This window comes from Rhinichthys klamathensis, unplaced genomic scaffold (genome assembly GCF_029890125.1).
Source record: "Rhinichthys klamathensis goyatoka isolate OS25496 unplaced genomic scaffold, OSU_Roscu_1.1 h1tg000132l_1, whole genome shotgun sequence".
NCBI classification, from domain to species: domain Eukaryota; kingdom Metazoa; phylum Chordata; class Actinopteri; order Cypriniformes; family Leuciscidae; genus Rhinichthys; species Rhinichthys klamathensis.
Genome location: NW_026606667.1, coordinates 560163 through 584861, shown reverse-complemented (window position 1 = coordinate 584861; position 24699 = coordinate 560163). Strand labels below are relative to the sequence as shown.

General features: G+C 36.4%; 1 protein-coding gene across 1 annotated transcript in view; it reads left to right on the top strand.

Annotated features, from left to right (window-relative positions):
* The window catches only part of LOC130089428 (astrotactin-2-like), a 482727-nt gene that overhangs the window by 302136 nt on the left and 155892 nt on the right, over positions 1-24699 (top strand). Inside the window, exon 11 of the mRNA XM_056256733.1 lies at positions 7855-8005. Within this exon, the coding sequence (XP_056112708.1) occupies positions 7855-8005 (151 nt within the window). The remainder of the gene's footprint in view (positions 1-7854; positions 8006-24699) is intronic.

Genomic DNA, 24699 nt, shown 5'->3' with positions numbered 1-24699 from the left:
TTAACCCCTTACAAGTCAGCCCCTATGTTGGCAAGTGATGCATTCATGACACAATATAAAGGTTTCTGCTCACAAGTCATTCTGAATAGACACATAACACACATATATTTAGAAAGCCAACCCTTGAGAGTTTCCAGTTTAAGACTCAACATTAATCAGACTGTTATTAAAATGCATTCTAAAAATCTAATAATAAAGAATTATTTGTTGTATTTTTTAAGTGCAATTTAAGGCCTACCGTGTTTTTTCATTATCGTGAGATATATTGTATGTCTAATAGCAATATGTAATAACGTGATTTAAGGACCACATCCACCAAATAAATAAAATAAATCTATCAGCAGGTTTTGAAATATGTCTAATAGCCTGCGGACTTCACCTCATAGCGAATTATTTTCATGCATTTCTCAACTTTTTGACATTCTCACTGCTTGCTTTGCGGTGTTTACTGTATGTTATCGAGGTCCAGGTGGGTGAAACATTACCTGAGTGTATGTGACCCTTGACCTTTGTTATTCTCAGCCGCCCACCTTTCAGAGGAGGGGCTGCAGCTTTGCCCTCGCCAGCATCCATCAATAATTCAGGCTTCACATTAATTACACAATCGCTCTGCAGGGTTTTGCTCTCCGCATGCGGTGCAGGCTTACAGTCATCCATCACCCCTTTCAACCCACTCACATAAAGCTCACATTTCTCCTGAGGTCCAGACAACGGGAAAAAGCAATTCTTTCATTTCTGCAGGTCTCTTGGCAGGTGTTTGTTTGTGTGAGCATATGCATTAGAATGCAATCTTAACTGTCGCGATGTTGCCGTGCTCACCAGCTGTCATACAGGAATTCAATTAAGACATCCCAGGAATGGGGCGGGTGAGAATGATTAAAATTGTCAATAGCGAGCACAGTTATGAAATGTCACGGCAATATCAGTCTCCTATGCATCACAAGACAAATGGCTTTCATCTAGAGCCACTGCGGCCCCTGATTGAATCAGCCAAATTTCAAAGGAATTATCCCTTTAATAATATTTCACCTGTTTCATATCCACTCCTATAAGGGCGGCAATCCAAAAATTGTTCATCAACTTTAGATCACACTGAAAACTGCAATTAGCTCCCAGCAGCACAACTGCCCCACATCTGAAATATCTCTTCTGTTGGAGTTTGGTGCTAGAAATTATTCTGATTAATATCAATATTTGATCATCTACAGTAACAAATATTTCTTTCTTTCTTTCTTTCTTTCTTTCTTTCTTTCTTTCTTTCTTTCTTTCTTTCTTTCTTTCTTTCTTTCTTTCTTTCTTTCTTTCTATCTATCTATCTATCTATCTATCTATCTATCTATCTATCTATCTATCTATCATCTATCTATCTATCTATCTATCGTCTGTCTGTCTGTCTGTCTGTCTGTCTGTCTGTCTGTCTGTCTGTCTGTCTGTCTGTCTGTCTGTCTGTCTGTCTGTCTGTCTGTCTATCTATCTAATCTCATTTACCCTCCAAATTTTCAATACTGTATGTATTCAAACATCCGTTTTTATTTCCCATTCCTCCGAGTGATTCTGCTTATAGGTAATTATACTGCAATACATTATTTTCAATGATTATTTTCTTTTCTTTCTTTTTTTTTAAATGCATTACAGTACTACAAAATGAAAAATGGTTATGTGCTTTATTGATACGAAATTATTTTTCAGTAATATTATTAGTAGGATTGGATGTTGTCATTACAAGTGACTCAAATTCAATCAAAAATAGGAAAAACTGCTCACTTCCATTTATCCACAAAAATCCAAAATATGTTTTTATTAGTTAATATGTGCAAATGAACGTGCTCTGTACAGAGAGGACATAGACACGTTTCACTTCCAGTGAACTTCTTCGGCCTTATGATTACTGTAACACAAGTGATATTTTTGCTTTACTAAAAACCAAAATACAGGTGAAACTCGAAAAATTAGAATATCGTGTAAAAGTTCATTTATTTCAGTGGTTCAACTTAAAATGTGAAACTAATATATTATATAGACTCATTACATGCAAAGTGAGATATTTCAAGCCTTTATTTGTTATAATTTGGATGATTATGTCTTTCAACTTTTCACAATATTCAAATTTTGAATTTGGGGTTTTTATAAGCTGTAAGCCATAATCATCAAAATTATAACAAATAAAGGCTTGAAATATCTCACTTTGCATGTAATGAGTCTATATAATATATTAGTTTCACCTTTTAAGTTAATTTCCTGAAATAAATGAAATTTTGCGCGATATTCAAATTTTTCGAGTTTCACATGTATGTTATCAACACAAATCAGTTAATCTAGCAGTCCACATGATCCAAACGAGTCGGCACAGTCACCATCATCTAAAAAGCTAAACAAGTGCAATTAGAGTAAACAAAATCAATTAAAATTATTCACGAGTTCACGTACATCAAATTAAACAGAGTAAAGATTATGCGTATTTGGCGTGCTGTCCGAACTGGGAGTTTTTTGGCCGAACCCAGAGTACTCCCCCCGGCTGTTGTAAGAGTAGTTAGGACTAGAAGTGAGGAGATGGGGTGGTGGAGGGACGAATGGAGGCAAGTCTGCCGAGCTCCACAGGTGTTTAATTAGGTGTAATTATCTGAACGTGCTCCTCCCGGACTTTGTTAATAAAACATCATGTTGGGAATAATGGGTGAATAGTATTTAGTCAGGAGTCACTGTTCAGTACATCATAGATACCATAAAATGACGAATGATCTACTAAGTTAAACTTTTTTTGATGACTGCATGGTTTTATGAGTTTCGCCCTTGTAGTTCATGTGAAATATGATATTGATCAACAACAAGATCAGTTATCATGCATGGATCTGTGTTTAACAAGAATCATTTTCGAATCAGCTGTAAGCGCTTGTTAAGGCTGGTGTCCAGGCGCAGCTGTAATGTGTGTGTGTGTGTGTGTCTGCAGAGCTTGTTAGGGTGACATGTAATGCGAGCAGGCAGGCTGTGGGCAATGCCAGTGCCCTTGCCATGGGAAATCATGCTCAGTCTTGTTAGGGGAAGTTTGGAGGCTTTGTCCTGTGAGGACTGCTAATAATCCCATCTGTGGACGTCCACCTGCTCTACAGAGACAGCAGAGACACGCTCATTATTAACGCAGATGTTCCACTGTGGGACGCCGTTGGATGTGCACGCCGTCAGCGTTTTCACAGATTCGCGTTTTTGAAGTTTACATGGAGGTGATAATGTATTTTTTCTTTTAAATTCAATGCTTGGACCAATTTCAAGGCTTGCGTTAAGGGTTTTCTGTTAGGACGGTGTCGTGTAAGCGGACTCTAAGTTAATAACTAATGATCTTTGCAACGGAAGTGAATCAATCAAAACTAACTTTATCTGGACAATAGCTTTATTCTAGAGCTGCTGTAAAGCCCAAACAATCTCTGTTACTTTATTTTCCTATTATCACAGTGAAGCTGCTTTGAAACAATCTAATTTGTTATAAACGCTATATAAATGAAGGTAACTTGACTTGACTTGACTTTTGACTTGACGACTTGTTGACTTGACTTGACTTGTTGACTTGACTTGACTTGTTGACTTGTTGACTTGTTGACTTGACTTGACTTGTTGACTTGACTTGTTGACTTGTTGACTTGACTTGACTTGTTGACTTGACTTGACTTGTTGACTTGTTGACTTGACTTGTTGACTTGACTTGACTTGTTGACTTGACTTGACTTGACTTGACTTGACTTGTTGACTTGACTTGACTTGTTGACTTGTTGACTTGTTGACTTGACTTGACTTGTTGACTTGACTTGTTGACTTGTTGACTTGACTTGTTGACTTGACTTGACTTGTTGACTTGACTTGTTGACTTGTTGACTTGACTTGACTTGTTGACTTGACTTGACTTGTTGACTTGACTTGTTGACTTGTTGACTTGACTTGACTTGTTGACTTGACTTGACTTGACTTGTTGACTTGACTTGTTGACTTGACTTGACTTGTTGACTTGACTTGACTTGTTGACTTGACTTGTTGACTTGTTGACTTGAATTGTTGACTTGACTTGACTTTTTGACTTGACTTGTTGACTTGTTAACTTGACTTGACTTGACTTGATTTGACTTGTTGACTTGACTTGACTTGTTGACTTGTTGACTTGACTTGTTGACTTGACTTGTTGACTTGACTTGTTGACTTGACTTGACTTGTTGACTTGACTTGTTGACTTGACTTGACTTGTTGACTTGACTTGACTTGTTGACTTGACTTGTTGACTTGTTGACTTGAATTGTTGACTTGACTTGACTTTTTGACTTGACTTGTTGACTTGTTAACTTGACTTGACTTGACTTGACTTGACTTGACTTGACGACTTGACTTGACGACTTGACTTGACTTGACTTGACTTGACTTGTTGACTTGACTTGACTTGACGATTTGACTTGACTTGACTTGTTGACTTGACTTGACTTGTTGACTTGTTGACTTGTTGACTTGTTGACTTGACTTTGACTTGACTTGTTGACTTGACTTGTTGACTTGACTTGACTTGACTTTTGACTTGACTTTTGACTTGACTTGACTTGACTTGACTTGTTGACTTGACTTGTTGACTTGACTTGTTGACTTGACTTTGACTTGACTTGTTGACTTGTTGACTTGTTGACTTGACTTTGACTTGACTTTTGACTTGACTTTTGACTTGACTTTTGACTTGACTTGACTTGTTGACTTGTTGACTTGACTTTGACTTGACTTTGACTTGACTTGTTGACTTGACTTGTTGACTTGACTTGACTTGACTTTTGACTTGACTTTTGACTTGACTTTTGACTTGACTTGACTTGACTTGACTTGACTTGACTGTGGGCAGATGAAGCCGCACTTGAACATACACATGCATGTGTGAAACTTCAAAAGCATTACTTCATCAAACTACAGTAAAATCATTTGTCCATGAATCTCACGGAAACTTTAAAGACCCGAATATGTAATAATGACTGGTGAAACATTCATGCATTTAAGGGTTTATGCATGACATGACATTAATTTATGCACAACATGAACTAACAATGAGCAATATTTGATTACACTTTAATTTAAGGTGCTGTAGTTACACTGTACTTACTCAGATTATTGGAGTATGCTTTACAAGAAAATACTATCAGTCTTTCTACTTCAAAATTTCACGTTTAATTTAAAAACGTATTTAGAGATATTTAGAAATCTCTTGCAAGCTTCTTTTTATGGTTTTTCTATTTTCGAAAGCCAGACTTTTACTGTTTACTGTAACTTTTACCAATTTGCTGCTTTTTGTGGTTTAGAAACAGCCACTTGTACAGAATCCAGAATCCTCCTGACATGTAAAACATTCAGCCACTGTTTTGCTTTTGCTTTTTGTTTTTCCACTGAGACTGATCTGTCTCTATTCATGCTGTGTACGTACTGTGTGAGCAGAGAATCCGCAGATGTATTGGACGGCACTGGAAGCATATCTTTTATCGTTCGCAGGCCAGGGTCATTTCCTCTCATGTGTCTGTTCAGCAGACATTTATATGTTACATGACCTCAGGTTAACCTCCAATTCATTTCTTTGCTGCTTATGTTGTAGTGTCTTTGTCTAAGTTCACAGAAAATACTGTCATTAATAAGAAACATGAGACTTTAGCTTGAGGTGCTATTGAAAAGAAGAGCACTCACCATGAATGTGAATCTCAGCATGCACTGAATCGAAAAGCATTCAGTCGGGTCTGTTACTTGCAAGGTTTTGAATGAGACTTATTCAAGGACACAGTATGAGTCACATTGCTGAATCTCTACTAACAACTGAAACAGTCTTTGTTCAGCAGTTGGTTGGCAAATTAATTGCATTTTTTAATAAAAAAAAAATTCTGAGGTCCATAGATCCATTGATCCGTTGTTGTTCAAGATGAATTTCCCAAAGTTGGGGCAATACAATATATTCTATTCTATTCTATTCTATTCTATTCTATTCTATTCTATTCTATTCTATTCTATTCTATTTTATTTTATTCTATTCTATTCTATTCTAGTGTTCTGGCATGGCTGTTGACCCAAGTCATAAACCAAAGAGCCACGAAACTATTAATATATTAAATCCAGAAGGTAAATACAATAAGTATATGCTGCTCAAGAATATATTGAGCCTTTAATTACAGCAAATGCCTGACAACTGAGTCTATAAAAGCATATAAAATGGTGTAATAACATTTAATATTTCAATAATATCAACAATAATTTAATATTTCCTCACAATAAGTAAGCCTAATCATTTCATTAAAGTAAATTAGTTGCAAGCATGTTATACTTAGATTTGTGATTAAAATAATGTTATTTTGACTAAATATTTCCAGTTGAATTGTTTAAAACAAAAGCCAATTAATATCGCATTACTGAGATTTGCAGCTCCCATTATGCTTTGCATGTGACTAGAAGAGAATGCTTTTACATAATTGTAGAATGTAATGCTTTATTCCGATAGACTTAACTATAAGTAACAAATAAGTCAACTAACTCTCATTAATTTGCAACTACATGTTAACTAACTCTCATTAGACTATTAGTCGAGTGTTATAGGGTTCGGGTTAGTAGAATAAGTAGACATAGTTGCAAAGTTACTCATAGTCAGTATAATGTCTGTTGAGGAGAATCAAAATAAAGTGTTTAGATATTAAACAGAGTCTACTAATACTAATGACTGCTAGCTGACATGTAGTTGAACAATACGTTACTCAGTTAGTACAATGTCTGAAGTGGACTATCGCTTTTTACAATACGGATTGTTTCAAAGCAGCTTTACAGTGATAACTGGAAAATACTGCAACAAAGTTTGTTTTGGCTGTACAAAGGCACAACATAGTGTTGAGTTGTATGATCAATTTCTTCTACTTTACAGAGTTTGTAAATGAAACTGACAGTTGGATTATATATATATATATATATATATATATAGTGTGTGATAGTCACAACCATAAAACTGTAGATCACTGCAGATGTTGGTCAGATGTCATGGCAACAACACTAACTATTTCTGTGACCTTGCGCTTTCAGCTTCATCCTCATGGAAGAATAAAGATGGATAGGAACAAATTATATGTCTGTGTCACAAAACAAACATGTTACAAACGTGTCCTGCGCTCAGACTATAGCCGCGGTTGTGCAGATTCTGGCCGTCAGCTGAAGCTTTAAACTTTGTCCTCATGTTGAAGTCACTTATTTTTTCACTGCATATTTTACATTATATAATTATAGGTTCATACTGCAAATGTTCACATCCTACTTTTTTAATGTCTGAGAATACACTCATTACAGTAGAAACAGTAATCTATTTTTTTTTAAATCTATTTTAATGGAAAAGCTGAATTTTCCGCATCATTACTCCAGTCTTCAGTGTCACATGATCCTTCAGAAACCATATGCTGAAAATCTATATACTGAAAACCAAAAATCTTCTTTTGAACAATCTATTAATCAAATAATTGTGAGGGGAAGAAATGCATCACAATTTCCACAAAAATATGAATCCAATGTGAATTCAACAATGATAATAATGTTTCTCGAGCATCAGATCATCATATTAGAGTGATTTCTGAAGGATCATGTGACACTGAAGACTGGAGTAATCATGCTGAGAATTCAGCTTTTATCACAAGAATAAATTACACTTTACAATATATTCACAGAAAGCAGTTACTTTAAATTGTAATAATATTTCACTATTTTTACTGTATTTGTGATCAAATAAATGCAACGTTGGTGAGCAGTCTGTTCTCAGATTGATATTGTACTTAAAGATGATAAACTTTAAATGAAATGTTGTGTTTATCTCCTTTGTTTGCGCTGTAGGGAAGAGGCCATCATGTCCACGTACTTCGAGACGGTGGACGATCTGCTTGCGTCGTTTGGTCCCGTGAGGGATTGCTCCAAAGACAACGGAGGATGCCGGAAAAACTTCAAATGTGTTTCAGACAGAAGGATGGACTCTACTGGCTGCATGGTGAGTTGCCATGGTGACCACAGATCGTCTGTAACATCAGTAATAACCAGCCAGGGGTGTGTGTGTCCCGAAAGCATCGTTAGCCAACTATGGTCGCAAGTTCAGTCGTTATCATCAGTTCAACGAGTCGGTGTTTCCCGAAACCATCGTTCCAACAAACATTCACAAACAGCATCGCTGAGTTGTGTGTGTGAGCGACAGATCTCGAGCTGTGGTTAGAAGAAGAGTTTCTAGTTTGCATGACATGTGGACTCAATAAATCCTGATCTTGAGCAAAATAAGCAAGCTGACATTCAGTACAACCTGTGTCTTTTATTTAGAATACATACAAATGTCATTTACGTCTTTGAGTTTGTCAAGAGATTTAAAGTGTCGTTTTTAAAGAGTGCGCATGTGTGAACGAGCTCTAGTGCGTAAGAACGAGTCTATGATTGAATCTGGAAATAAAGCGAAATAACTGAGAAAAATGAGAAATAGTCCTCAGATGACATGTCTGTAATTTATATCAAAACATCTAGCATTAATTCGATCTCAAACAGTTTCATTAAAATAAATTATTACTCCACCTCCTGCGTGACATTATTAACAAACGTGGTTGAACGACCAATTTGCGACAATATGTTTTCGGGAAACAGTCGTGACTAGCTAGTTAGGGTTAGCGAGTTATGTACGGTAGTTGTACGGGAAACACACCTGTGTGTCCCGTACAACGCCGTAACTCGCTGCTTCACTACCAAAGTACGATGCATCATTGAAGAAATCAACTAGCTAGTCACGACTGTTTCCCGAAGCAAATTGGTCGTTCAACCACGTTTGTTTATGTCGTCACGTCACGACGGCACGTGGTGGAGAAACAACTCTTTTTAACGAAACTGTTTAAGATCGAATTAACGCTAGATGTTTTGCTATAAATTACGGACATGCATCTGAGGAATATTTCTCATTTTTCTCAGTCATTTTGCGTTTTTAATCATAGACTCGTTCTTACGCACTAGAGCTCGTTCACACTTGCGCACTCTTCAAAAACAACGCTTTAAATCTCTTGACAAACTCAAACACATTTGTATGTATTCTAAATAAAAGACACAGGTTGTACTGAATGTCAGCTTGCTTATTTGGCACAAGATCAGGATTTATTGAGTCCACATGTCATGCAAACTAGAAACTCTTCTTCTAACCACAGCTCGAGATCTGTCGCTCACACACACACCTCTGCGATGCTGTTTGTGAATGTTCGTTGGAACGATGGTTTCGGGAAACACCGACTCGTTGAACTGATGATAACGACGGAACTTGCGACCATAGTTGGCTAACGATGCTTTCGGGACACACACACCCCTGGTATATGACTGACTGCGGTCAAGAGTGTGTGTTGTTGAGTTGCACTGGCACCCTGCTCAGAGAACGGGCGAATCTCGAACAGCAAATACGTCTCATCACAGGCGGATAAGTGTGAATGGTGTTACATGTGCAGATTAAAAGGAAAGGGAAATGAGAACAAGGAAATGCGGTTAATGGGGCTTTTTTGGGAGACGAGCTCGACTCATAAAGCAAGGCGATTGATGAGCTCACAGCTCTCTGTGCTGACGGATGAATCAATCATATACAGCAGGATGAGCTTTAATCACGCACACTTTTATTAGGAATGAAAGTCTGACACTGATTTTGCAAGCTGATCAGCTGCAGTGCTTTAAAAGAATAGTTCAGCCAAAAATGAAAATGCTCTTATCTTTCACTCGTTCCAAACCCATTTCCTCCGTGCAACACAAAAGGTCACATTTTGAGGAATGTCCCAATCACTCATTGCTTCTGTAATGAAACAAGTCTGTCAAGTGTCAGATTTGACATAAAAAAATGATTGGTTCTCACGTGTTTCGTGACATCATGGATGTCAAACCTGACTTGATTTTTAAAATATGCTCGAAAAATTAGAATAGCGTGCAAAAAGTTCATTTATTTCAGTAATTCAACTTAAAATGTGAAACTTATATTATATAGACTCATTACATGCAAAGTGAAATATTTTAAGCCTTTATTTGTAGTAATTTTGATGATTATGTTTTCATATCTGTAAACCATAATCGTCAAAATTATAACAAATAAAGGCTTGAAATATCTCACTTTGCATGTAATGAGTCTATATAATATATTAGTTTCACCTTTTAAGTTGATTTCCTGAAATAAATGAACTTTTGCACGATTTTCTAATTTTTCGAGTTTCACGTGTATACACTAGTGTACTTTGAATTTTAAAAGTATTAATACTGTACTTGATAATATACTATTAATGAAATAAAAACCCACTTAAGTGTACTTAAAGAGAATGCACTTTCACTTTCTTAACACACTGAAGTGCATTTTTAGGTAATGTATCCTACAGTAAGACTCGTCTCCATTGTTAGATAGTATTGTTAGTTAAGGCTGACATAAGTGACGTAAACTCTTCAGGCAAAAAGTGTCCACACTTGTGCATTTCATTTTAACATGGCGTTTTAACATGAAAACGATCCTAGTCCATTCTGGGGTTTTCCACGGCGTTTCAGAAAAGATCTCCGTCCACACGAAGACCATGCGTGCACACTGAGCATGCGTGTACAAATGCTGCAGGTATAAAAGGGTATAAAGCCTTGGATGTAACTCGACACCCTTGCCTCATTTAGTATATGCAGTTCTATGAATATGCAAATGAGCCCCGCCTCCACTCACTCACTCACTCAGAGATCCACTGGTTGACGATCACACGTTGATCTGATTGGTTACAAGCTTGTTTGTGACGTCAGAAACACCAGCGATTTCAAACCGTGTTTTTGAGACTGTCTTTGGTTCACTGCAGTTTTAATATAAGGAGAAAATACTCAGCAATGCTGTCGACTTATGAATTTACACATGGTTTGTCTTAAAGCGTATTAAAAACACCACATACACATATAAACAACATTAAAAGCTTGATTTTCACGACAGGGGACTTTAAAGTATTGATGTATTTTGCCTCATGCTGGTTTAACTCCGTGTGGCCCACCTTGCGACCTCATACATTTAAATGATTTTTAAACAAAACAAATCACTTTTATGATTTATTTTCGCACAAAATCTGTTGCTCAATCAATGTTCAATATACACTCACCTAAAGGATTATTAGGAACACCTGTTCAATTTCTCATTAATGCAATTATCTAATCAACCAATCACATGGCAGTTGCTTCAATGCATTTAGGGGTGTGGTCCTGGTCAAGACAATCTCCTGAACTCCAAACTGAATGTCAGAATGGGAAAGAAAGGTGATTTAAGCAATTTTGAGTGTGGCATGGTTGTTGGTGCCAGACGGGCCGGTCTGAGTATTTCACAATCTGCTCAGTTACTGGGATTTTCACGCACAACCATTTCTAGGGTTTACAAAGAATGGTGTGAAAAGGGAAAAAACATCCAGTATGCGGCAGTCCTGTGGGCGAAAATGCCTTGTTGATGCTAGAGGTCAGAGGAGAATGGGCCGACTGATTCAAGCTGATAGAAGAGCAACTTTGACTGAAATAACCACTCGTTACAACCGAGGTATGCAGCAAAGCATTTGTGAAGCCACAACACGCACAACCTTGAGGCGGATGGGCTACAACACCAGAAGACCCCACGGGGTACCACTCATCTCCACTACAAATAGGAAAAAGAGGCTACAATTTGCAAGAGCTCACCAAAATTGGACATTTGAAGACTGGAAAAATGTTGCCTGGTCTGATGAGTCTCGATTTCTGTTGAGACATTCAGATGGTAGAGTCAGAATTTGGCGTAAACAGAATGAGAACATGGAACCATCATGCCTTGTTACCACTGTGCAGGCTAGTGGTGGTGGTGTAATGGTGTGGGGGATGTTTTCTTGGCACACTTTAGGCCCCTTGGTGCCAATTGGGCATCGTTTAAATGCCACGGCCTACCTGAGCATTGTTTCTGACCATGTCCATCCCTTTATGGCCACCATGTACCCATCCTCTGATGGCTACTTCCAGCAGGATAATGCACCATGTCACAAAGCTCGAATCATTTCAAATTGGTTTCTTGAACATGACAATGAGTTCACTGTACTAAAATGGCCCCCACAGTCACCAGATCTCAACCCAATAGAGCATCTTTGGGATGTGGTGGAACGGGAGCTTCATGCCCTGGATGTGCATCTCACAAATCTCCATCAACTGCAAGATGCTATCCTATCAATATGGGCCAACATTTCTAAAGAATGCTTTCAGTACCTTGTTGAATCAATGCCACGTAGAATTAAAGCAGTTCTGAAGGCGAAAGGAGGTCAAACACAGAATTAGTATGGTGTTCCTAATAGTCCTTTAGGTGAGTGTATATATAGGCTATATATATATATTTTTTTTTTTTTTTTTTTTTGAAAAACACATTTTTCCTCCCAGTATACAGCATTTCGCAAATGTATTAAAATGTGATGATAACATTCAAATAATATGCAATTCCCTTCTAGTTTGGTCTAGCTTAAATGCATCTCTAAAAAATCACAGGGCATTGTTATATCTTGGAAAATAAAACTTCATTCACATCCAACACACGCCTGTAAGTGTATAACTCGGATCTCAAGCTTGACACTGGGGTACAGAGATACAATTTCCCTCTAACTGCTGGCTGGAGTGGATTCATTTCTGGATCTCTTGACCCGGGCCGAGGTCGTAGAACCACTCTGGCTTGTGTTTTACTCTTTTCAGCTTCAGTGACATCGGGAACTTTCCGAGCGTTGCCTTCCTCTGCCACTTCTCCACACTCTCAGTAATAGAGGTGAAGTGAACACTTAAAGGGATTAAGCAGCGATTGCTGCAAATGCCCTAAAAGTGCAGCGCTGATTGTTTTAGGACATGCTGTGTTTTTATAAGACAGACCGCATTCAGTGCTTGGCAAGATTACAAATGATGTCACTTCCTTTACAAATGCTCTTGTCTTGCAACAACTCTGTAATGGCGACCGAGACTCAAAATGCTTCATACCTTTAGCCTTCCCTTCACTCTTCTCAGAGATCCGCTGCTAAACTACACTCGTGCGAATGCTTGCTCTGAGAAAGATATGTGATGTTAATATGCAGGTACTGATTTTTTCTGTTACACATCGATCAAAGGAAGACTAAACATCAACTGGACAGTTTTTCTTTTCACCCAGAAAATAGTGGGGACTTTAAAAGTAAGCCACTCCTCTGCAAAATAAAATAAAAAGTAATAATTAAAAAAAAAACAAGAATATAATGCAAAATAATAAATACAAGACAAAACACATGCACCATAAAAATCAGTGGCATGCGAGCGATGGGAATGAGATTAATAATAAATATTTTAGCAGTGAAATGGCACAGTCATTAAAAAGAAAATTGCTGATGGCAAGTATAATTAAGTGGATCTTAATTTCTTAAATACTTATTACAAAAAGAAAAGAATACCTTAAAATATATACCTGAGTGCAAACTGAATGTAATGTTTGCAGGTCCTTAACTGAATTTTATTTACAATAAAAAAAAATGCATAATAATAAACATTATAATTGCAATTAATTGAACTTCAGCGAGTAAAAAAACATTTGTAAGTAAGACTTAAGTACATCTTTATACTTTTGATTCATAATTACTTTGAAATATGGTTAAAGTGTAATGCAGAATGAACTGACAAGCATTTAAGGTAAACTAACGTATACTTCTATTGAATTTTTATTTAAATAGATTTGTAATTATTTTTGTAATGATGCAATTTAGTACATTTATATATTAACTTTACATTACTATGTTTGTCAACACATCAAGTAAAACCCGACACAGATTATTCAAACAGCGATTCAAAATGTACTTTAAAGTAAAATGTTTAATTTGACATTATTAAAAGTGTGAAAATTATGCTTTTTGAATGAAATTTTTAAGTTGTAGTGCGAAAATGTTGGTTACACAGGCATGATGTCCAGTACTTTGTACAAACTTCATTACATTCTGTGAGCATCTGTGAGAGTTTTATTTGTCATTGCACAATTCAGATTGATGTGTTATTACATATTGTGTCCAGAGTCTTATATTAATATGTTTGCGAAATGTAGTGTTCTTGCAGTTCGCTTAAAGGGAAATTACACCCCGAAAATGAAAAGTCTGTCATAATTCACTTACCATCATCCAAAATAATTTTCTGTCTTCAATAGTGGTTTTCAAAAGTGCATTATTTGTATTTTTAGATCACACCAAACCTGATCAAGACAAACAAAGATTAGTGTTCGTACACTGAACGAGTGAGTAATCTCATCTTGAACCAAACGTCTGTTTGAAACATGTCAAATGAAGTGTGTGTTCTGTTCGATTTCTGTGTACACCCTTTATGGACCGGGTCAAATTGACCCTAATTGGATTCAATACAATTCCTCAAAAATTACACTATGAAAAACAACAAAGATTTAGATACAAACTGTAAACTTTTAATATCAACATTTGTCAAACATTACAAAAACATTATATCTGAAAATATGATTTATGAAAATGTTTTTAAACATTTTTTAAAACAGTTTTGTTTTGACAAAATTGGAAAATAAACAGTATACTGATTTTTTTTTGCATATATTTCTTTTTTAATTCTTTAAAAAAAAATTTTTTTACATTTTATGCTTTGAACATCGTAACTGAACAAAAGAAATTGCTGTATAATGATTTTTTTTTAATTTTTCTAAGTTTCCTAGTTTCCCTAGTTTCCTAAGACCTATTTTCATAGTTTCATTATTCACTCACTGGAAAGTGAGAAACCAAACATAACAAAATCATACATCAAATAAATGTTTTTTATTTATTTTTTGGCTCTGTGAATCTGCCTTTGAAAATCCTACACAAAAGTTTTGGTTAAAAGCTAGGTATTTTAGATATTTTGAATATTGAAATGAGAGCTTATTTTACTATCTGTGTCTGACAAAGATTTTCATCTGTAATTTGCAAATAATTCTGAACACTGTAATTTTATCTTTTTCAAGTGTGTTTGGTTAGGGTTAGATAACTTTTAGATGCACTTGCACGTTAGAACTGGAGTTGAAGTGCCCTGACATACAGAAAATAAATGTTTTTATTTTGTGTCTGTACAGTTGCTTTTGAATGGCTGTCTATGAGGGTCAAATTGACCCGCGAACATCACGAACGTAACAGTAATTTTGTTTGTATATGTCAAAACACATCAGCATGTTGAAACTTTGCATGCATGTTCATCATGATAAATGAGAAAAAGTAACAAAATATCAAGAAAAAAAACAAAGGTTAACCAGTATTTCCAACAACTTGAAAATCGAAACGGGTCAAATTGACCTGCAACATAACACAAGGGTTAAATACAAAACATATTGATATAGAAATGAAATATAAAAGCGGTTCAGTTCCGTCCTCTGTAGAGAAGCAGGTTATGAATGATGATGATGTTTGATAATCTTCTCCAGGAGTGTGTGACTGCAGATCCAGACACACATGAGAGCTGACTCTATAACAACATGATGGTTTATTGCACTTTCTGTGTAGCCACTGGCTTTTTTTTTACAATTTCCAACGAGTGCACACTGCTCCGAGAACATAATTTGAACGGTGAAATCCATTATTTATTTTGGAAGGAAAGTTTTCAGCAAGGACCTCTCGGAAATGAAATATACATAAAGAACAACTAATAAGATTGTCCGAGTTTATATTCCACGCTGAGTTGTGAAGGCCGAGCTCTTTCCAGTGGTGATCTTATTAAAGTTTTCAACCAGGAAAAGTGTTTCCAATAGCCAACAATTTCTCCTTCTGATTCATTTATTGCTTTTTTCCCCCTTGTTGACTGAACAGATGAAACATTGGCTTCTCTGTGATTCTTTCAAACGAGTGCAAACGAGAGATTTGTTGGTCCTGTGGAAGAGGAAGACATTCGGTTTCCTCCATCATGTTCAGTTGTTCACCTCACTGAGCCTAAAGCCTTGTACTTTCCTAACTTCAGTTATACATGAATCCACATTCATTTCAAAACACTCTCCGTTTCAAGCATTTTCCAAAAGTCTCTCATCCACACTGAAAGATTGGAAAACGCTAAATTCGTATGTTATTATTCTGGCAGGATCATTTTATTTAGCAGAATATCTCAGCATTCACTGATGCGTCCCGGTCGCTCTCACTCACCATTATATGTTTGGTCGAAAACTGGAGTAATGATGCTGAAAATTCAGCTTTGATCACATGAATAAATTACATTTTACAATATTTTGCAAGAGAAAACAGTTATTTTAATTTGTAATAATATTTCACGGTATTACTGTTGTTTGAGACAGCCTTGGTGAGCATACTAGACTTTTTTTTCTTTCTTTTTTTATTATTGGCAACGATTAATTGCGCTTAATCACATCTAAAATAAATTTTGTGTTTATATAATGTGTGTGTACTGTGTATAATTATATATGTATAAATACACACATATGCATGTATATATTTAAAAAATATATATATGTTATTTATATACAGGTGAAACTCGAAAAATTAGAATATCGTGCAAAAGTTCATTTATTTCAGTAATTCAACTTAAAAGGTGAAACTAATATATTATATAGACTCATTACATGCAAAGTGAGATATTTCAAGCCTTTATTTGTTATAATTTTGATGATTATGTCTTACAGCTTATGAAAACCACAAATTCAAAATTAGAATATTGTGAAAAGGTTTTCATAAGCTCTAAGACATAATCATCAAAATTATAACAAATAAAGGCTTGAAATATCTCACTTTGCATGTAATGAGTCTATATAATATATTAGTTTCACCTTTTAAGTTGAATTACTGAAATTAACTTTTGCACGATATTCAAATTTTTCGAGTTTCACCTGTATATAAAATATTTATATTTAAATATATAATATAAATGATGTATAAATATATATATATACAGTATATACATGCAAATATTTCTTAAACATATATACATGCATATGTGTGTATTTATATATACAAAATAAGTATACACATGCACACACATATTATGTAAACATAAACTTGTATTTTCGGATGCGATTAATCGTGATTAGTTGTTGCCCTGCACTATTATTTAGCCATTTTCTCAAACTCATTCAGTCTGGGATCTGTAAATCTCCTGTCCAGTCTCATGCAATGCGGCAATGAGTTCATTTGAACAGTTGAACAGTTCGCCAGTGTGAAGGCCTGTTCACACCGGGATGAATTTCGCGCGCGTTATTCGCCGACGTTTAACGCCTCGTGACTAAACAAAGGGCGCCGATGTGAGTGTGCACACCGACGCGAAAAACGCCACGCATAAAAGCGTCATTTTTTAAAAAACGCCTCAGGTTCGTTTTTTTGGTTTGACGCACCGCGTCAAAAACTACCCGACCAATGAGATTGGCGCTTTTGCTCACAATGTCTGGAGCTTCTGAAGTTACAGTAAAACACAACTTGGGGGCGCTCAAACACAAAACGGTCTTGCCGAGCACACACACGTAACAGCGTAGAAGATATACGCCAAGTAGCGTCTACACTGCCGGGAAGAAATAAGACGAGGAAGATGCAAGGCCAGATGAATGTAGAGCTGCTGGTCTCGTTGGTGTTCCACAGCGACTACACAAATCTTGATAAAAGAGAACTGTTATGGAGTGGTATTGCAGAGCAAATGGGCGCCATCTAATGTCAGGGAATAAATTTGCATGTTCACTCGGCTCATCGTCAGCGAAAATCGCTTGGGTGAGAACTAGTGCGGTCAAACAATTAAATTATTTAATCGCGATTAATCACATGAATGTCATAGTTAACTCGCGATTAATCGCACATTTTTATCTGTTCTAAATGTCTCTTGATTTCTTTTTGTCCCATTATTTTTTCTCATTTTAATGCTCTTATCAACATGGAAAAGTGGATCGGCTTGCTTTGTGCAAAAGTTTTTTATTGAAAACAACATTGGCATCAGTGGCGTAGCAAGTCAGTCCCGGGCCCATATGCAAAAAAAATTTGTACGGGCCCCCCTAACCCTCCCCCCAGAGTGGCGTATGTATGACACGCCAATTCGTATTTCCATTTTTGGCGTGCTATCAACACGCATAATCGCTTTTCAGCGTGTTTATCAACGCCGTTGACTTAACGTTATATTACTGTATATATAAATATATGACCTACCCCAACCCCGTCCCTAAACCTACCCGTCACTGGGGTTAATACCATTTATGAGTCTTCCCCTAACATCCAAGGAAAAAAATATTATTGTTCCACAGATGTATGAATTTTGCTTCGTTTCGCTCGGACATTTAACGGCGTACACGTACGCGGAATCACTCGGACGTTTAACGGCGTAGACATACACGCAAAAGATGACGGTTAATTTCGGCGTGGACATACACGCGGATAGCTCAAAATGCGTATAGATAACCCCCTTTGACTTGAAAGTGGCGTGTATGTTTACGCAAAGTCATGATGTCATGTTAGACGTTCACTGTAGTGTATCAAGAAAATACCATACCAAACAATACCATAAAAAACACTCTACCCAACAACTTTTCACAACCAGAACGGAACAAAAACGAGTCTAAACCAACCAAGGCTCAGCCAATGTCAATAATAAACTACTGATCTTGGCACCGCGGCCCAAAATGTAAAAAACATAAAACTACTTACTCATTTAGTTGCATTCTCCGGGCCTTTCTTTCGGCAAATTCATCCACGAGCAATTAGCTAGCGTCTAGTAACCTCTCTCACACTGTGTTTTCTTTTTTTAATTTGACGCGGCGATGCCGTAAAAAATGACGGTACAGTTCTACAGCAGCCGCGGGGTGCAAAAAAATTAATAAACGCATAATAAATGCACACAAGAAATGGCGGAGAAATTAGACATTATGGAGAAACAAGAAATTATTACACATGACATGCATACAAAAAATATATTTATTGTGGCTACAGTTTAAAAAATGAATTAACTCGTTTTAATTAAAAGTTCCCCATGGGCGGGCCCCCTATCGGCCCGGGCCCATTTGCACGTGCATACCCTGCATGCCCAGACGCTACGCCACTGATTGGCATACTGTGTTCAATTTCACACTAACATTCTCACTTGGAGCAAATAATCTCTCACACAATGTAACACTGTCCATCAATAAAAGGGTGAAAGAAATAATGAATATTGACAAGGGGGCGGAGAATTCGCATCAGCTGTGTGTGTGTGTGTGTGTGTGTGTGTGTGCTTGGCCATCATCAAGTGGTGTTTCAGACTGGACGTGCTGCGATGATGATAGCTCAGTTCACAACGACAAAACACACAGATCACTTTGGTCTCGTCAATGGAACCATTTGGCAACTTTTTAAAAGTAAACTTTCCATTCAGAATCTTATTGGCATCCATTTCGGCGTCTCGCGCTCGTCATCCACTCAAAGCGTAACGTTAACCAACTATTTGGCCAGATCGCAGACCCAAACGAGTGTGTGCGGCGTCGTGCCTGTTGTTTTGTTTCTGGTCTAGCTAGATCCGCTTGCGCTTTGGTCGACGAAGCAACAAAACGTCCTCGCGCGGCGCAAGCCATTGAAATGAATGGGTTTCATAGCGCATAGCGAAAAAACTACAAAGTTTTCTAGGCCAACAAGGCCGTTAATCGCGCGATAAAAAAATGAACGCCGTTAAAATGGGTTTGCGTTAACGCCGTTAATAACGCGTTTAACTAACAGCCCTAGTGTGAACGCAAAAACCCCGTTGAAAAACGCTGGCGAATAACGCGCGCCGATATTCGTCCCGGTGTGTACGAGCCTTGACACTAGTGTGACGTCACACTAAACACTTCTCATGTAACTGTACTACTGTGAAAGTACTAATAGACAGGAAGATACTGTAAATATCATGCTAGATTTTAGCCTGAGGCATTTTTGCCCCATTGTGTGTGTTGTGTTTTCTATGTTAAAAAGTCCACGCCGGGTTGATTTTCATCAAATTCCTTTGTAAAGCATTAAGAAGGCACATTTATTCACACGCAGGGACCTTTTTCTTCCGTATGTCGGCTCTGTTTAGTTTTTGAAGGCATGTATTCTTTCAAGTATCTTTATCTCTGCTGCAAATGAAACAGCTTGCGTGTTCGTCATTTGAGTTTCCTCCCTGGAGTTCAAGCCAGGTGTGTCCAAACCATTACACTGCGGCGACGGCTCCCTCCTGGGCCATTAGCATAGAGAGAGAAGACGCTTCCAGACCTGTGAAGAGGTGACAGAGAGACGGATGAAGGATGAGCACAACAGGAGGAGTGGACATGGAAGAAAAGTGAAACGAGATGAAGAACAAGAAGAAAAGGACATGTGCTGATTGAGAGCAGAAAATAATGAGACGACAGAGAGAAACACACACGTGGAATCGTTATTGTGGAGGACTTTTGTGCAAAATAAAAAGCCCCGTTGGCATGTCATTGGAGTTAGTTAAATTCATAAGGAACATCATTGTTTAAATGATGGTTTGACCCTCAGACTGATGTAAACACACCACAGAAGATGACACTTTCAATGAAGTCCATGCTTATAATGAGTTATAGCCCCATTTATACTTATTTATAAGTATTGATATTCTATAAATATATTTATTAAGGCTCATTAAGACCTATACTGCATTATAAGAACGGTTGTTGTTACATTTATAATATTTTTTAGGATTCGCTTTTTCAATATGCATGCTCATAATCCATTGTGCACTGATTTATAAATTTATAAAATAGCTCCGGAGACACTTGTGTGTTGTACCAATTAGTTATCAAATGTGTCTTTAATGACTAATGTTTGTATTCATGAATGGTAATTGATTTGTTAAATCTATATCTCATCAGCCATGTGCATATTGCAGTTTGGAATTATACTTTAAAAAATATTTGCTATGTAACATTAAAAAAGACACATTTTTTCAGCTGGTTGTGTTAATGATTTCTGGGGTTTTCAGGAATTATTGTTCATTAGTTACATTTACAAGTAAACAACTTCAAATGTATAATGAGCACATCTTCATGATTTCTAAACATTTGCTTTATGAAAATTGCATCCTATGTTTTCACTTTACTTAAAGCCATCAATGATGCATTTTTGGTAACTATTATCACTCACAATAAGTATTTATAAGAACACAACACGGATATTAATAACAATAAATTTGACAGAAATAATTCTGAATTACTAAAAAGTCATTGTAACTATAATATAATAACGTTATAGAAATGCAGGTTGCATCAATACATTCATGGAACCATAAGACTGATTATATTAATACTTAGTTATAAATTAGTGTATGAGCATGCACATTGAAAAGCAAATGCATATAAGTAATTATAAAAAAATAATATAAATGTAACTATAACTGTTCTTATAATGCAGTATCGGTCTTACTGAGTCTTTATAAATGTATTTATAAAATAGTAATACTTGGAGCTATAATTCATTATCATAGAAATTGTTACCGAAACGATCTGCCACGGCTCGCTCTTTTATTATTTCAATCACAATTTATTACCATCATTTTATCTATAGGGTATAAATAGGCCACCAAGGCAAAAATATGAACATAACATGGCATAACTCAAGACTAAAAAGAGCAACAACACCAATGCAACTAACACAGTAAAACAGTAAGCCATAATGTGCATGAATTATTAATGCTGTGATGCATGCTGGGAACCAGCCCTGTCTTCAGCACGACTACAGACATTACAAAGTAACAGATTTGTGTAGTGATTGTTCTAGTACAGCTAATTGAGCAGCTGCACATTGCATTATTTCAGTTCCACTCAGAGAACTGTGTCTCCCATCACATCAGGGTTTGTCTGGCTAGTTTTGACCAATGTTCCCTTCTGCAATCACTATAACACTCAGTGAGCAAGAAATCTGCTTCTTCAGAGACATTCAAAAAGGCTGTTATTTATTTTATTTTATTTTATTTTATTTATTTATTTATTTATTTATTTATTTATTTTTATTTATTTATTTATTTTCATTTATAATTTTTTTTTTTTTTTTGGGGGGGGGGGGTTAGGGGTGTTCCATTTTGACTACAGGGGAAAATGAATTCAATAATTATTAATAAAATTATGAAAACTATCATTTAATCTAGAAAAAAACTACTGGGGGGAAGGGGTGGGTGTTGGGGGGATCATAGGGCCCTAAAGATGTTTTATTTTTTTAACTTTGAATAAATAGATGTTAAATTGTATAAATTTCATTATTTATTTTATTTATTTAGACATGCTTTTTGATTACTAAAATTATTCTTAACCATTAAAAATCCATTCTGGAATGGATCCCTTCCAATAAAAAAAAAGAAATAAAACAAAAAAATAAAACGGATTCCACAGGGCCATAAAAGTGTTATTCAATAAAAGCACACACTCAATTGTTAGTGTCCCAAATGATATCCTGCAGTCATTCTCTATATCATAAATTCCTCCGTTTTTGTCCCGTTTTCCTGTTTTGGCACCATCTGATAAGGTCAAGTTGAGATCTGAATGCCAGGAACAAAGAAATTGGCATGCCATCTGCACATTAAACCGATGAAAAGAGGTCTAAACTCACACAGCAGCGTTCACAATCGGCAGAGCCGTGCACAATATGAGATCTTCCACAAAAGGCTGCCATTTCAATTTCCGCTCCTTTAATAGTTTAATGAATGCGAGAGCCACAGTATTATATGCTCAGTTATCATCTCCAATCTGAGGCGAGGAGCCAATGGGGACAAAATAACAAAACAGCTTTTAGAGTCTTAGAGAATCTTTTGTGTCACTTCTGTCCACAAGTCTCTCTCGTCGTCAGGTTTTCGCTTTAATTGCCTTTAATGTTTGCTTTAAACGTGACGGTTTGAGTTTCTATTTTTGATTGGCATGTAAAGACACAAAGGTGGTTAAATGGCAATTTTTGACTCATTCTCTATGTAATTTAAGAAGCTTCTTTTGGGAGCAATAGTGCAGAAGCATATAATAAAACAGATATTTTAGCCACTGATACTGTGTGGAAGTGTGTCTCTTGAAAAGCTCCAGTCTCCATCGAACCGCAGGTCAAACATCACTCCAGAACCGCTTTATGAGGTCACGCGTGTAATTCCAGAGATTAATAATGAGGGACACGCATTTATTAAGATGAAGGCAGCCGCTTAAATTGCACAGTGTCTGATTAAAAACCTGGAGGTGATTAGATTGACTAATGAGAGTAAACACAGCCTGAGCCACAGAGGTTTCTGTACTCCTTCATTTCTCTCATCTCTGCCTTCTGTTCTGATGGAGATCACGACCGCTCTTTTATAGGCGACCATTGAGCGTTTTACATCAGTGCTTTAGAAATGTGCTGTAAGACATGTTTTATTTTGTTCTCTAAATCTCCGTATTAATGGCGCTCCACAAATAACTCAATAACGCTTATATAGTTCAGTGACATACTTTTTTTACAAGTGTCAAATTGGATGGATGGATGGATGGATGGATGGATGGATGGATGGATGGATGAATGGTATTTTCAAGCGTTCTTATTAATCTATAAGCTATTTTATGACTTGCATAGCTTATTGCAGTCAATAGAAATAATTGTATAAGATTTCAAATATGAAAAGAGATTGCAAGGTATTATCAGATTTAAGAGTGAACTGCTAATTTAATTTCTAAGCTTATTTTCTCCAATGTCAGCTGCATATAAACAAGAACACTGATCAGAATAATGGTGCTCTACTTGTTGATTTATTTTGCTGTTGGCTTTTTTTTTTCTTCTAAAAGGGTTTTTTAATTAATTATCATTCTTATATTCTAAAATGTTGCTAATTTATTTGAAAAAATCCCATTATAAAGATAGCAACCACTTCGCTTTTCATCAGGGTCTTATGAGTGATGTGTATAATATGCAATTCAGTGTATATAGAATGCAATGTCAAACATTGGTCATTGTCTCCATGTAAAACTATTGCATTGACTGGGGAGAAAAAAAGTATGAAAGTTCCCAGCCATTGCCATTCAGCAGTGCAATATGGTTTGTTTTCAACATTCTTGCAATATTTTACAGTAAAAGCAACGTTAAATGTGGCAAATTACTTATAGTGTACTGTTAAATAAATGTACTTTCAGGAAAGCCTCTAATTCAGCAGAATATACAGTGCAGTATACAGCTGGTTGCATTACTGTATGTACAAAAATGTTTACCATATTATTAGTTTTGAAAGCAGGGATGTTGAAATAACTAAAATGAGAGAATATTCTGGTGTTTTGGTCAAAGAAAACATGTATAACCCGAATGACAGCCAGTTTTGAGCTATGTTGTGTTATGAAATGTCATGATTTTGGTGCTTCGGACTCAGTGTTTGACAAATGTAGCACCCATGTGCTTCTGGGAGAATGGTAGAGGTGCCCGCATATGACCCAATCATCCATAAACAACACTGTGATGAATATTATATTGCAGACGCAGGACTGATGTTGTCCTATGATCCTATCCAATATGAAGAGTATCTCATATCTTATCATACGCTGTGTTATATGATCCAGTGCACCCAGTTCCAGTGTGCTGTAAAAATAACTAATACATGATATCACTGCACAAATCTCCCCACCCACACTCTTAAAAATAAATAAATAAGTGTTCCACTTGTTTTGCTGATGTGCTTTGAAGCGCTGCTCTTTTATTTCTCACTTGATGTTGCTGTTGCTTTCTTTGAATTCATGCAATCTAAAGCCTTTGGTCTTACGGTTCG